The sequence below is a fragment of the Microcebus murinus genome, chromosome X, assembly GCF_040939455.1.
Source record: "Microcebus murinus isolate Inina chromosome X, M.murinus_Inina_mat1.0, whole genome shotgun sequence".
Classification (NCBI taxonomy): Eukaryota; Metazoa; Chordata; class Mammalia; order Primates; family Cheirogaleidae; genus Microcebus; species Microcebus murinus.
The window spans coordinates 22,091,916-22,108,314 of NC_134136.1; the positions used below are offsets into that span (position 1 = coordinate 22,091,916).

General features: G+C 32.6%; 1 protein-coding gene across 1 annotated transcript in view; it reads left to right on the forward strand.

The window, feature by feature from the left end:
- Positions 1–16,399, forward strand: part of PCDH11X (protocadherin 11 X-linked) — an 859,890-nt gene that overhangs the window by 431,646 nt on the left and 411,845 nt on the right. Inside the window, exon 5 of the mRNA XM_075999346.1 lies at positions 11,786–11,815. Coding sequence (XP_075855461.1) covers positions 11,786–11,815 — 30 coding nt within the window. The remainder of the gene's footprint in view (positions 1–11,785; positions 11,816–16,399) is intronic.

Below are 16,399 nucleotides of genomic sequence, written 5' to 3' on the forward strand. Positions count from 1 at the left end.
TTTTTAATGCAGGTTACACTGTCTCAGAAGAATGTTGCTTAGTATATATTCATGTGATGATACACAGGGGCTGATATTAAAATAGTAATGATAAAGTTGCACTGATTTTAATGGTATATATTTAAATATAAATGAGAATAATGGTCCAAATAAATTCCATCATATTTGAAACAGAGCTATTATAAATTAGGGTCACCTTGCAAGAAATAATCAAGAGGACCTGTTGGCTTTGATGTTTATTGAGGACAAATACAAGTGACTATAGTTCTTTTAAAAATGTGGTGATACATATCATATGATTTTTTCTTAAACAAACTGCTAAATAAAATTAGAAAGAATGGAATGAATGCATCAACAAAGAAATGATGTGCAATGACTTATGAAAAACAATACATTCTTCTTAATATATCTAACCTTGTCACTAATGGCACACATGAAGAGTATGCTACAATGAAGTCCAAATGTAATCTTTCTCCTGATGAGATCTTTCCAGTTTCTTGGTTGGATCTTATTTTATTTTCCACTTTTTTATTATCCTTTATAATTTCCTTAAAACCCCTGAGCATTAAAAAAAAATAAAATATAGTTACTAAAAGCTAAACATTTTTAAAACTGTAAAAAGTGGACATCCCTCTCAGTAGGTGTTTGTTGCACCAGCCTCAGATATGGCAACTTGTTGGCACCTTAAAATTCTGCTTTTCCTTGGTTAGTTTATTTTGAATTCAAATGACTTTGTTTTCTAAATTGTAATTTTTATTGAGATGATACTATATTTTCATGAAGTTTTAAGGGAAAATACAAAAAGATCCCCCAGGTCCTTTACTTATTGTCTAACATTTCACAAAATTATAGTATAATACAATATCATAGCCAGATATTGACATTGAAACAATCCACTAACCTCATTAAGATTTCACCAGTTTCATATACATTCATTTGTGTGTGTGTGTATATTCAGCTCTGTACAATTTTGTCATATGTTTATGTTCATGTTTCCACCACCACAGTCAAGATATTGAACAGTTCCATCACCAATATGATCCTTCCTGTTGCCGTTTTAAAACCATACTCATCTCCTTCTCACCATTCCTCAGCTCTGTCAGTTCTTTTGTTTCATGTATTTTAAAGCTCTCTTGTTTATTACATACACATTTTGAGTCCTTCTACTAGATTGATTTTTTCTTATTAACTAACATTTTTCTTTGGTTCTAATAATTTTCTTTTGTGTGAAGTCATTTCATCTATTACTAGCATAGCCACACCTGCTTTTCTTAGATTAATGTTTGCATGGTATATCTTTTTTTCATCCTTTTAGTTCTGATCTAAGTCAATGATTTCAAGTGAGTTTCTTGTAAGTAGTGTATATTTGGGTTGTGTATGTGGTTTTCACTTTTATCCATTCTACCAATCTCTGTCTTTGGATTGGTGTAGTCAAACTATTTACTTTTAAGGTATTTATTGATAGGTCAGCTCATAAGTCTGCCATTTTATTATTTGTTTTCTGTTTGTTTCCTTTGGATCTCATTTTTCTAGTTCATTTTCTTGCCTTCCTGTGGGTTATTTAAGCATTTTTTAGGATTTTTACTTGATTTATGTACAGTATTTTTAGTATATCTTTTTGTGTGCCTTTCCTAGAGGTTGCTGTGACTTTACTTGAAATCCACTCAAGTGAAGTGTAGAAACCTCACTTCCATTTAAATCCCTTTATGTTCCTCATTTTTAAAATTTGGGGAAATTGTAGGAGTCAGCACATCCAGAGGCAATAGATAAGATGCCCCCTGGAAAATCCACCTTCGTGATCATGGTATCTCTAATGCCAGATAAGTATAAAAGGGCTTTTTAAAAGTTGTTACATATATGCCTTTCTACATTTGCCTTGTGTACGATCTTTTTTTTTTTTTTTTTTTTTTTTTGAGACAGAGTCTCACTCTGTTGTCAGGGCTACAGTGCCGTGGCCTCAGCCTAGCTCACAAACTCCTGGGCTCAGGTGATCCTCCTGCCTCAGCCTCCCAAGTAGCTGGGACTACAAGCATGGGCCACCATGCCCAGCTAATTTTTTCTAATTTTTATAGAGATGGGGAATCACTCTTGCTCAGGCTAGTCTGGAATTCCTGAGATCAAATGATCCGCCCACCTCAGCCTCACAGAGTCCTAGGATGAGAGGCTTGAGCCACCACGCCCAGCCTATAATCTTTTTTTTTTCTTTAATATCCTGAAGTTGTATTACATTAGTTAGTTTTAAAGGAAAACAAATGCAATTAGCAAAATATGTACCACTATAATTTTCCACCTAGTATAACTTTCCCTTTCACTTGACTCTTATTTTGATAGTAAATCATTCCAAGCTAATGTATCCACATTAAATTCTGCTTATTTTACTCATGACTTTATTTAAAGAAACGGTGGGACAGTCTTTATATTTTAATGTTGAATATGCTACTACATAGAAACATGTATTATGATGAACCAAAAAATCAGAGTGGTAACTCACTTGAGAATAGCACCAATGCTATTAGGGTAAAACTTTTGAGATAATCAGCCAGGGCTCACTGAGATTCATTTTCTGCCCTTTCTCGGAATAAAAGAAAATAACTAAGTTTGCCATAATACTAAAAAAAAAGAAAAAAAGGTCTTGATGCGCCCAAGGGTAAGATTGACCTTCATCTAAATTAAGCCACATTTTGTTAGAGCATTTCTAATGATGTACCTTTGTTCTGGCTTATTATATTGGAAATTTTTCCTATAGTCCATTTCAAGTTTTGCTATCTCTCTGTAGATTACTAGTTATATTATAAAATATTTTGCTTTCTGTCATTCTTTGTTTACAATGATTACTTCTTAGCCAGGTTATGAATGTGAATAAAGAATAGTAATTTTAATTTCTTTAATCACTTAATAATTTGGGCCCATGGCTCAATTGAGACTTTAGACATCTATCCAGAGAAATTATTTTCAATTTTCTATTAATCACTGCATCCTTAGTGGTGACAAGGCCACTTTCTAACAATAGATCTAATCATTTCAAGATGAGCCACAATTAAAGTGAATATGATAAAAAGCTCATCATCTGGACCAAGATTCTGATCCCAGGGGTCTAAGATAGAAACCAGTATTTCACTACTGATTTAACATTAAGGGCCATGCATTAAGTTGTGTGGCTCTGGAGATTTATAAATGTTTAAAGCCCTTAATAAACTTAGCTTTTTACTTTTGGACCATAGTCACTAGCTGAATAAAATGTTTGATTTTTTAAAATATATTTTATATGCTTCAGGCATACCACTAGATCAGTATTATACAATTTTCTATAATTCATTTTCATGAGGTAGTGGTGCACTTGGGACCCCAAAGCAGTGGTTTCCCCACTCACAATATTTTACTACTACTCAAGGTACTTTTATACATATCAGCAATTAATTGATCATCCTAAGTAATTTTTAGTAGTTGACTTAATCAGTGGATTGTAAAATTTTTCCTTGTTTCTCATAGTATTTTCAAGGTTTCACTCAGTGCTTGGATAAAATAATGATATAATAATACTGGCCAGTGTTGAGTGTGTACTGCAGGACTGTATATTAGCACTTTACTGTATGAAGTCAATTAGCCCTGATAGTCACCCTATCATGTAGTTACTATTATTGTTGGTGTTTTACAGTTGAATAGACTCAGGCAGACAGTAGTTAGAGTAACTAAGGATCTTACAGGAAGTCTTAGAGTTAAGTGGTGGGATTTGAGCCAGTCTACTTCCAGAGCCTGTGATCTTAAATGCTGTGCCTGTCATATAGTAGATGCTCAATAATATATGTTGATTGATAAAATTATGTAGTTAAAGCTCCCAAAGAATTACAACTGTCTCATTCTTCCAAAAATACCAACAATAAATAACCAATAATAAAAATAAAACTGTCCTGAATACAGAGCTCTGCTGAGAATAAACTCAGTCAGAGAGATAAATGGAATCATTGACTGTTTTATGTTGAACTGGAAGCTGAAAATAGCAACTTCAATATGGTAAATTGGGGGAAAAAAAGAAAATCTACATGATAGATTCACAAAGCAGTAAAAAGTGTACAAGCTTAAAATATTTTATATACTTTAAGAGCTAAATACTGGGAAGATGCCTGAGGCAGATGAGCCTCTAGGGAAATGAAATACCTTTTTAAAATAAATCTCAGACCCTGTCTTATACAGTTTTAATGTAAGCCTTTGATAATTCAAGACTGGATCACTCAGGAGGAGTGCTTTTATTTCTGTACTATGGAAATCTGGCAGAATCACAGATATTGTAATTGAGCTGTGGTAAATATTAAGTTGTGCCCTTAATTAATGTTATTTTTTTATCTCTTCTGAGGCTATAATTAAATATTTAGAAAATTTTTCTCAGAGATAAAGTTTTACAATGATACCTCTATTAACAAAGAAAAAGCTGCCAAACTATTAATATTTTCATTCTACTATACTCTTGTTTCTATTCCCTTACGGGGGGCAAAGACGAGCACATATGTCTATATTGGCAATCACTGTATACTTAAGAGCTAGCCTGGTGAATGAATGAATGAATTAGAAATGGTGCGGGATACAAAAATTCATACTAGGCTATAGATTTCCCAGCTTTGACACACTGTGCAGTCCTTCCTACCAGAAGGCAAGCTAGATTGTTGATCCTTGTTCTTTTCTCCATACATAGGATGTTCTCTTTACATATGATGCACCAAAATTAACCATTTGGAAACTGGGAAGAGACTTAAAAATGTTGAACTGAAATATTTGTTAATTGTGCTATTTAATAGTTTGTCTACATTATAAAAAATAAGCTGATTAATACTCAAAGCTCCATGTTATGGAACAGGCTATGTTACCTGCATGTGTAAAATTACTGAATATTCTAATAGCTAAAATGTAACTGTAAATTTTTGATGGAAAAGTAACTTAAAGAACTCCAGTAGATAATTACAAATGTAGTTGCCTAACATGAAAATCAATGACAATGGCTACACTGTAAAAACACATGGGAATGTTCTTTCTCTAGCATAGGTAATAATTTAGTTAGGAATTAAAGTACTATAGAGGTTATATAATGTTCATCTATTCATATTTATACATGCATATTTGCAATATTATTAATCATCTAATTTATTTATTGGTAGGTATTGAGGCACATTGCACATGAACTCTTAGTAGTATAATATAGTTATTTCTAAGGTATATAGCAGGCTGTGGTAAAAAGAGATTTACATCCTTATAGTCTATGTGATTTTGTCAAATCAAAATCTGTGTCTCATTTTCCACAAATGTAAAAATAGAATAGTGTTATTTACCATTATAAATATTTAAAGATGTATATTAAATATCTAAGTGAGTGTCTGATTCAGAGGACACTTAAAAATAGTAGATGCCAAAAATAGTTGAAGGACAAGAAAGAAGAAAGGAGGGATGGGGAGAAAGAAGAGCTTATTTGACCTTCAAAATAGTCTCTAAAGATAGAAAGGATATGGATTGTCATTGTTATCCCCATATTACAGATTAATCATCTGAAAGTCAGAGAGGTCAAGGGACTTGCTCAGTGTCACACTATTTTTGGTACCTTGCAGTATGATAGTATTTTATTTTTCTGCTCCTTACAACACTTAAAACATTATATTGTAATTAGCTATTTCTATTAAAATGTGAGTCTATTAAACCATAAGTTCCTCTAGGGCAGAAGCCTTATCCCATTCATTTTTCTAAGACCTAGAAAACTTGTACATAGTACTAAATAGACTTTGGCTAAATGTTTCACTAATGAATGAGTGATCTAGGACTGTAGCCTCTATCTGGTTAGTTAAAACCTGAGGTATGAGTGGACATCAATTTTTGGAGGACACTATTTTGCCCTCTGTAGCTTTGTATTGTGCTTTATTTGAGTTGATAGTGTTGAGACAGGCTTAGTGAAACAAACCTAAAAAAAATAATTCAACTGAAAAAAAATTTAATGGCTTTATCTTGACCTTCAGTTTTCTTAGATGTTTTGAAATAAAGTTCAAAATTCTCCAGAAAATGCACTGAAAGTGGAAGTTCAGCATGGAATTGTTAGAGGAGTTTTAAAAAGGAAGAATATACTAATGTCAACTAAGAACTCAGGGAAACTATATGATAATCCCAAAAGATAATATTTTTCTCACCTAGGAAATAAGCAAGAGATGGCACCAAGTAGGCAGATAATTATAATAAATTCTCAAACTGTTACAATCTAGGAAATATTACACTGAAACTAAAACTTTAGGGATAAATTGAATGGAGTGAAACCATAATCTAGGTTTGAGTTACTATCAGAAAATTATATAGATAACTAGTTTTTATTTAGGATGACTATATTAGCATTTAGCTTTCACTTGAGAGACTCATGCTAATGAACTCATACTGCTATTTTCTTTTTTAAATTGATATATAATAATTGTATATTATATAGGGTGCATTCAATATTTTAATACATGCATAGAATGTATAATGATCAAATTAGGGTAATTTGGATATCTATCACCTCAGACATTTATCATTTCTTTGTTTTGGGAATATTCCAAATCTTCCAGCTATGTTCAAATGCATAATAAATTATTGTTAACTATAGTCACCATACTGTGCTATATAACACAGATTGAAGGAATAAGTCTTAGTAATACTATTTTAAAATACACTTTAGTCTATCTTGGAATTTGATATAAAGGCAAGCTTATAGTTGGCATTGTAACTTTTATTTGTTATCATAGATATAGTTTGTTATGCTTTCATCTAATATGAAAACCAGGTATTCACAGAATTAAGCAGTTCTGAAGCTATTTCATTTTAAAAAATGCTTTCTTGCTAGTAAATAAGAAAGATCATTTGTATTCTGTTGTTTATTCTCATAATCACTTTATTGCTTTGATGTTCATTTTGCAAACATCTACAAGCTTTAATAGACACAATGCAACATTCTCAGTCAGATTTTCACATTTCACACGAATGGCATGTTAAGATGATCTGTAATTTAAAGTGATATTGGATATATTTGCATACATCTTTAGCAGCAAACAAAGGTATCTTTATGCAAAATTCAAACAATTAAAAATGAAACATTGTTTCAACTGACATGCAATATTTTCAGAAAGCAGATGTGTCTGTCACATTGCTTTTGTTATTGTCATAGTATGTTTCAGGGCAAGAGTAGAGATTTGAATAAACCAAAAGGATTATGTGAAACAAGGTGCAATTGTGCTCTAACTCAACTGTGGCTCCTGATAAGAAGCTGAGAATTTGGTATCATCTGTAATATTCTGCTTCTAGGTCATCTTGAGAATATTTTATTCTTGTTTAGCTTTGTTAAATCAATGCTAGCAACCATTTTGAATAAAATGTTGCTTTGTATTCTTTTTAATTTGACTCTTATTCTGATGCTTTATATTATCTCTGCATGTTCCAAGTCATAGTATTCATAAAAAATAATTTCAACTGGATTTAATCCAGTACTCTCTAATATTTATTTAGTTCTTGTCCAGCAACTGCAATGTTATTGTCCCATATATTGTATCTCTTCTTCCAACTGCCTTTTCTTTCAGATTTTAACAGTGATGTAAAGTGTAGATTTTAATAAATAACAATTTGCTAACATTTTTTCAAAGTGTCATTTACTTTAACAAAGGGAATTTCCTTATTTAAAACATGTACTTCAAATGATGAATAAATTCATATCAGGAAATGGGTAAATTTTCAACCTCTGGAAGGATGAGTTTGACACTTTCTTAACAGGTATCAGCTCATCTAGTAGAATAGTTATGCTACAAAATTTTATTAATATAACTAAACTAAGTTTGGATACTAGTATATAGTATTTAAAAATATTTGGACAGAAATAGTTAATGTTTAATTATAAAGTTAAGAGGTTAAACATAAATTGTTGACAAGGATTTGGAAAAAATTGGAACTCTCAGGCATTACTGGAAGGAATGAAAGTGGTGTATCTGCGTTGGAAAACAGTCTGATAGTCTCTCAAACAATTAAACATAAAGTTACCATATAGCTTCACAGGCTTCTAGTTTGTTATGTTACAAATGCACACACACACACATACAGGAATAAAAAACCTCCAGTTTCATCTATCCATTAGACAAATATTTATTGAGGATCTATTATGTGTTCATAGTGATAAATATTTTCATTTTGGTCATGGCATTTAGAAAAGGTATCATCATTACATTGCCTGTACTGTATAACACTGTCAGCAGTCTTCTGATAAGTATTTTTTTGTTGTTAAATATTGACCATTATTGGACATCTCAAGTTGATGTTGCACCTGATCCAGTGGACAAATATTTAGTGATGACTGGTGTTTTATTGGGTGAGATTGTAGTCAGCTTTCAAAAGAAATCTGTGCTCACCAAGTGCCTTGTCTCCAGAACATGTTCTATTCCACTCCATTCCTAATCAGCAGACAGGGTAGTGACTTAGGATAAGCTTTAGTGTCTTTATCCTCCAGTAGGTCTCTTCCTCTTTCTGTTACCTGTGTGTAGAGATGTGGCTTCCTTGACTTCTGACTCCAGTCTTATCCCCTTTACTCTATCATTAATCTTAGTGGTCAAAAATTCCTAATACTTGTATTCAGGAGGAGAGCCACTCTGTAAGCAGCAGCAATACACAAGAATGCCCTACTTGAAGCCAGAGCGAATGTAACAGCTGTACTTCATACAGGCAAGAAAATAAAAAGAGAAGTCGCATACCTGAAGGTGGGAAAAAGAAGGAGTTAATATTATATAGAGACTGTACAAAAGCAATATGCTTTTAGGTTATAGATCTTTTGTAGACCTCATCCTCTGTGCTTGTGGGCTGAATGCACAGATCTGAAACAGACAAAGCTAATGCACCTGGTTCTCACTAATCACAAAATCATAGATATTGAGGAATACCAAAATTATTTGATCTTGTTTCTTTCAACTACACCAATAAAGCTACAGCCTCAGTGTATACACGAATAGCTCTTTACTGTGATGACTTACCTGACACCATTTTCTACTGTACTGAATAATACTATGTGATTTAGAAGATAACTGACTAAATATTTAGGATGTTTTTCCAGTTGGATCATATCCTTGGCATTAACGAACTTTGTTACCTTTTATGAACACTGTCTTCTGTTCCTCTCTCTCACTAGTTGCATTCAATTAGCTCTGGCAATCTAGAAATTTTGATGTTGTAAGAGAAATAATCATCTATTGCTGGTGTTAGAATTTATTCACACCCAGGGCTTAATAAGACCATATGAAACTATATAACTAATGCACATTATGCAAAAATCTGAGCCAATAAACACTCAGACTGGTTAACTTTTCTCCCCTCCTTTATATAATGTAGTATGGACAATGATTTTGTTGATTTAATCTTGGTCATTTGGGGTCTAGTTTTTAAATAAGGGCATACAAATCCATGTCTCCATTAAAATAGAAGTCGCTTTTCAACATGTTTGTTTCCCTTCCAACATCGATTTAAAAAAAAAAGTTTCTATCATCAAATCTGATATCAATTTGCCAACCTACTTGCATGCCTGCCAATATATTTCTGTGCTTTCTTTTAATTCTAACGCTTGCCTAGTAGTCATACACTAGAACCCACACATGGTGACAGATTTTGTTGTGTCTGTGTGGTGTGGATAAATGCAAAGACTATCATTTTAATATTAATATCCAACATTATCTATTTTAAACTTTGCTGAATGGAAATTCTGAAATAAGGACAAAAGTAGCACAGCATAGGCAATGCTATTAATTAAAATACATAAATTAGGAAAATGATAGAATTGTCCTTTTTCATTGCAATGGTGAGGAAATGCTTTACCTCAAAATATGCATTAGCCTTAAATATTGGTTAACTAGTTAACTTTTCAATAATTAATTAACTTAATTAAATCAAGATAGATATTATTAATATTTTTATATCTTCACTTGGCCAACTAAAAATTTTAATGCTTTTACATTGTTCAATAAGTAGTAAAACATCTAACTAAAATCTATGTTCTGGAAAGTAACTTCTAATGGAACAAACATGAAAAGATCCATTGTGATTCCACAAAATAAGGAATAGTGTTTTTTAATGTTATATTCTTAAATATTATTAAAATTTTGAGATTGTTTAGTCCTTGTGATTATCTCTTTTGGAAAGTTAAAAAATTTAATCTATTATATAAACATTATCTATCATAATAAAAAGAGATGTAAATACTGATTGTTTAAGAACAGTAAAATCCAAGGACACTTTCTTGGAAGAGATTACTCCAGGCATTATCCTCAGGCTATGATTTCACAGGCAAATTGAATTCTAACATTGAGCCATTGATTGTCAAATTTGATCGATGCAGACAGATAATATGAATATCTTAGTCTAAAAATAAATATCCAGTGTGGAAGGACAAAAAGCACACTTTTATTTTCTTGAATAATAGAATTGTGCTTATATCTGGATGCTTACCTCAATTCCAATTTTGGAAGCTCAAATTACATTAAAATGACCCAAAAAATATACTTTCTTGGTCTGGTAATAAGGCATTGACTAGAAAATATAGAGCATTCATCCTCTTACAATATGGACTGTATTTTCCTTTGTATTTACTGTTATTTCAGAATCAACCCTACCCTTAATTTTCTGTGATTCTTTGTATTTAGGAACGCTCTCTAAGAAACTTTTACATAATTGTAGAAATGTCAAAAAAATGAAACAAAATTGAGGAGAAAGGACTTTTGGGAAAATTGTTAGATAAAAAGTGTGAACATTTGATCCACTTTTTTACTTTTTTTTTTTTTTTTGAAATAGGGTCTTGCTCTGTCTCCCGGGCTAGAGTGCAGTGGCACCATCATAGCTCATTGCAACTTCAAACTCCTGGGCTCAAGCGATTCTTTTGCCTAAGCCTTCTGAGTAGCTGGAACAGTAGTTGTGCGCCACCACACCTGGTTGAGTTTTCTATTTTTTGTAGAGACAGGGTCACGCTCTTGTTCAGGCCTCAAGCCATCTTCCCACCTCAGCCTCCCAAAGTGCTAGGATTACATGATATTTTCATCCTCTGAAAAGGAGAATGAACCTAAAAGGACAAGTGGCCTAAATGTTTCCAGAGTCTTAAAAAGTAAATTAGCCTGTCTCCTGAGGGTGTTTGAGGGGGAAAAAAGTCTTAAATAACATGAACAGAATGACTTCATCATGATGGTTTAAAAAGGATTTAGTTGAACAGAGTTGAGTTAAGATGCCCCTAAGAACCACCAAAATCATTGACTTAGCATTTGGAGATACTATGGTGATGCTGTATAAATATTTCTTACGTTTGCTCCCAATTCATGAATTTCCCACCAGCCTAGTTCTTGTTTTAATTAAGAAATGTGTTCATGCTTGACATAAAGGCTCATTCATTTAAAAATGGATAGAAAATAAAATGATATCATAAGAGAATGAATGTCTAATTGTAAAGGTGCCTTTTCTTGGTTAATGCCTAAGTGGGCTAAGCATATAACTTAATTTTTTCATGCCAACTGAAATTTTTATATGGCTTTTCATATTGTTGCACAAGATTTACAATGCTGTTATATCCCTTTACTGACACCACTGAAGAATGTATCAGATGAGCAGATGAAAGCAGTTTCTGCATAAGAAGAAAATTGTGTACTATCACACTGGGAATATTGACATGCTTTTTAAAAAAATATATTTGCAGTAAATGAATTGGAGCTGATTTTTCTTTTTCTTTTGTTTTGTTTTTCTTTGCTTCCCTTGCCTCCATTTAATCCTAAATCAGCGGAAATCCGAGGGGAAAAAGGCAGGAAAGGTAAGATTGTAAATTTTAAAGAAAATTGATTTCAAAATATGTTGTTGTTTTTTCTTAAATTCCTGAAGCTACAATAGTTACTCCATGGAGTTAAAACTGTAAGTATTTAAGATGACATATGTTATGTTTCTGCCTTAAAAGAGATTCAAGCTAAGCTGTCTTCACATTTTGTATCACATACACAGTACTGGAAGCATTTTTCAAGTCTTATTTTATTTTATTTTTCACCAATACTTTCTTTTCCCACTGTGCCAAAAGAACATACTGTTGACAGCATCATTTTGCGAATGTTCTAGTAATACAGTTATTGTATGATAAATTTTAGCAATAAAAAAGGAACCATTTTAGTGTCATTTCACATTTTAGCAGTGACAGCAAAAGTTAGTGAATATGAATCATGAAGATGTCTGATAGGATCACAGGGAAGAATACTATAACTAAACATGGTTAATCAGCAAAATGATATTCTCAGAGAAACTGGACTTTGGAATGTTATCTTTCAATGTGGACATTTTTAGTTCTTCTCAAATATATATGAATAGTGTAGTCTTCTAGAAAAAGTTGTTTTTTACTGTTTAAAAAGTGAACTATCTCACATATTGTTAAATGTTAATGACCTCACTAGTTAAACTGCACTACCACTAAAAATAAACTGTTTTCCAGTTGTTCACTGACATTTCTTTCCTAGCATTTATGCCTCGGTTTCCTTACCATGTTTGAGGTTGAAAGAAATGAGTTATACTTAAATTTCTTATGGAAGATATATTGGAAATTAAATTCAATAAGCTTTAAATGCTATCTATATATATTAGGCCCATAATATATTACCATTATTGTTACTAGGTTAAATATGTATAATCTTTAACAGGAATTATATTATTCTAATTTGAGAAACTAAATTTTATGTTTGAAAAGGAACTTGCCAGAGAGTGGTCTAGGTTATGCCAGAAAGCAATCTGTTAGCCTTGGATGTCTTTATCAAGTATGAGAATTACCTGAAAATGGAGTTTCACTAGAATGCCAAAATAAATTTTTGTTAATGCTTGAGAGACAAACTAAAATAACAGCATCACTGAGTTTTTAAATCAATATACCTTTCTGAGAGATTTCAAATGCTTCTCTGAGTTATCTTGAGTATCACTGTGGCCTTGGAATGATGAATTTTTGCAAGTCAGCTCCTCCCAGAAGGTGAAAGTTTATAGAAAAGTTTTCCAGTTGAAAAGAGGGAAGCAAGGGTAGTAAAATGTCTCTGGCTGTTACTGTGTACTCTGGTATTATATATATATATATATATATATATATATATATATATATACACACATATATACATAGACACAGAGACAGAGAGAATGAGAGAGAAGCTACATATTTTAAGTGTTTTAACATTCTTAATCATTCTAGTAAATTTGAAAATTGACCTCTTGCTCAGTTATTTAAAAGGCAATATATGTAACCTTAACACTTGTACCCCCATAATACGCTAAAAAAAAGAAGTTGGCATTTTGTTCAGGATCAGCCTGAGGAAGAACAAGACCTCATCTCTACTAAAAATAAAAAGAAATTAGCTGGACAACTAAAAATATGTAGAGAAAAGATTAGCCAGGCATGGTGGCTTATGCCTGTAGTCCCAGTTACTCAGGATGCTGAGGCAGGAGGAGTGCTTGAATCCAGGACTTTCAGGTTGCTGTGAGCTAGGCTGATGTCACGATACTTACTCTAGCCCAGGCAACAAAGTGAGATTATGTCTCAAAAAACAAAAACAAAACAAAACAAAAAAACCAAAAAAAAAAAAAAAAAAAAAAAACCCAAAAACAAGTTGGCATTTGAAGAACAGAAATATTGGGACATTTTACCTAATGTAGTGACCCTGTAATAAGGACATATCTTTGTTTAAAAATATTATGATTCTGTATCCAGCGTTCAGAGGTGAACCCATGTTCCAGTTCAGAAAACACATATGTCATGACATTTCAACATAAAGCACTTCAATAGTAGATTGTGAAACATCAATATAATCACAATATAAGGACCAATGAGAAAGACATTTTATCAAATAAAAACATATAGGAATAACATTTGTCAGGTGTCAGGCGGGTGGGAGGGGGGAGGAGGGGTGATAGGTATATACAAACATAATGAGTAAGATTTGCAACGTTTGGGGGATGGTCACGCCTGAAGCTCTGACTCGCGGGAGGAGGGGGGGCATGGGCAATATACGTAACCTTAACATTTGTACCCCCATAAGATGCTGAAATTTAAAAAATGGGAAAAAATCTAGACTTACGGAGAGAATGTTCAGAAGGAAGAATATTTCAATAGGGAGAAGGCTCTGATCTTAGAACTCCACAAGGGCCTCAAAATTCAAAAATGTTTTTTTTTTTTTATATGGTCAGGAATGGTAAGCACAGATAAGCAGGATCTTTTAAGAAGAGGCTGGACACGCAAGAGAAATGTTCAGTGGGGTCCTAGAGGAAAAATGTCTTGCTGTGGTCAGTTGATTCCAGGACAAGCTAATGGTGCGGACACATTCCACTTTCTTAATGCTTGCTCAGGCTTGGGGTGCCAAGCCAAGTTTAGTGGCCTGTGGAAGGGACAGAAACCTGTCTAAAGTTTGGTTGAGACAAAGCAGAGGGTTAAAAATGGGCAATTGTGAATAGTTGATCAATTTTTTCCATAAGCTTTCTATACCAAAGTAAGCATAATAAAAATAACCAAATATGGTAGATTCATGCAATGGAGTATTATTCAGCCATTAAAAGGTACAAAGTACTGACACATGCTGGGAAAAAAAAATAACCTACTAATCCACTTACTCTATTCTAAGCACTGAATGTGCACACATTTGTGTATACATTCATACATATATATACATGTGTGTGTGTATTGGTATGCATATAGTAATACATATTCTTGTATACTGATATACATAGTTAATCCCCACAGTATTCTCATAAACTCTTTAACAGAGGAGGAAATGGTGGTACAGAGAGCTTAGGTGATTTGATTAAAGTTACAGAGCTAACAAATAGAAGAGCCAGCTTGTTTTTTTTTTTATGGAAAACATTTTGTAAAATTTCAGCATATTATGGGGGTACAAACGTTTAGGTTACATATATTGCCTTTGGACTGCCTGAGTCAGAGCTATAAGCATGTGCATCTTCCAGACAGTGTATGCTGCACCGATTTGGTGTGAATATACCCATCCCCTCCTCCCCCCACCTGCCCAACACTTGATAAATATTGCTTCCATATGTGCACATAAGTGTTGATCAATTAGTTAGTACCCATTTGATGGTGAGTGTATGTGGTGCTTGTTTTTCCATTCTACCAGTCTGCCTTGAGAATCCCTCTTTTAAAAAAGAGAGTAGAACCATATAATAAATACTTTTGTCTCAAAATAATTATTTTTATTATATTTTATTAATAACATTTAATATATGATGTTTCTAGAGGAGTAATTTTTTAAAACATTTTATTTCTCTCAACTATGATGATGCTATGAAGCTATCAAGTTGTTTTCACTAGTCTATACATATTCCATACCTAGCCTCATAGAAGTGGTTAACATACACCATGGAGATTTGGTCTGTCCTCTTATGCCCTTTATTTTTGGTTCATTGCATTTATGTATACCTTTTGAAGGGTATTTTGGATATTAAATTCAAGAAGCTATAAACCTCAAATATATTAAGTGTCAGAATATTCATTAACTTTGGATTTATTGCAAATGTTTCCATAAAATGTTGAATTAATCTCTTGAACTCCTGAACTTTACCTGTTTAGTTTTTTTTTTTTTGAATTATACAATACAGCTTTTATGTTAAGTTTAATTCAGAGTAAAAAATTTAAGGATCCTGCATTTGTAAAAAAGTAAGGCAACACATTATCTTAGCCAAGAATGAAATATCTAGATGAATGCTTTATTATCTTTTAGATTTTAAAACATCAAAGGACAGGAGAATTTCTCAATGACTCCTCCAGATTTAAATTTAAATGACTTCAAAGGTCTCACCAAACAGGGCCTATTTTTAGATTCCAGATCATAGGTTTAATTTACAAAGATAGACACCTTTTCTACCACCTCTTAAAAGTTTATATTTCACAAAGAAGCTGGTGGTATTCAAATAGGGAATAAAAGCAAATGCCACACTCCAGAGATCATTCATTCTTTAACCAGTTAGTAATTCATCTGTCTAATAGCTTCTTAGGGGAAAAACACATTTCAACACATAGCTACTGGTGATTGAATAAATAGTGTAAGCAATATTTATTTTCAACTAAAAATAATGAAGAGGAATGTTTTGAACCCAGGCAATAGTTAGAAAAATATTCCTGTTATAAACATAAACTGGTTTGTCAATTTGATCTACTTGCTTTCCCTTACTTAACATTAACCTGAAAATTTCCATGTAGATTTTTTTTTCAAGATGTCTTTCCCGTTTGGCTAAGCCTGAGTCTAAATTACCCTTAGGGTTTGCACAAATGGCCGGGCTTGTTAAAGAGTATGTTCACCAAAGTGCTAAACTGAAGATGACAGAAACAGAACTCACTGAGATTCTCAAAGGAATATATTTCTGATTTTTT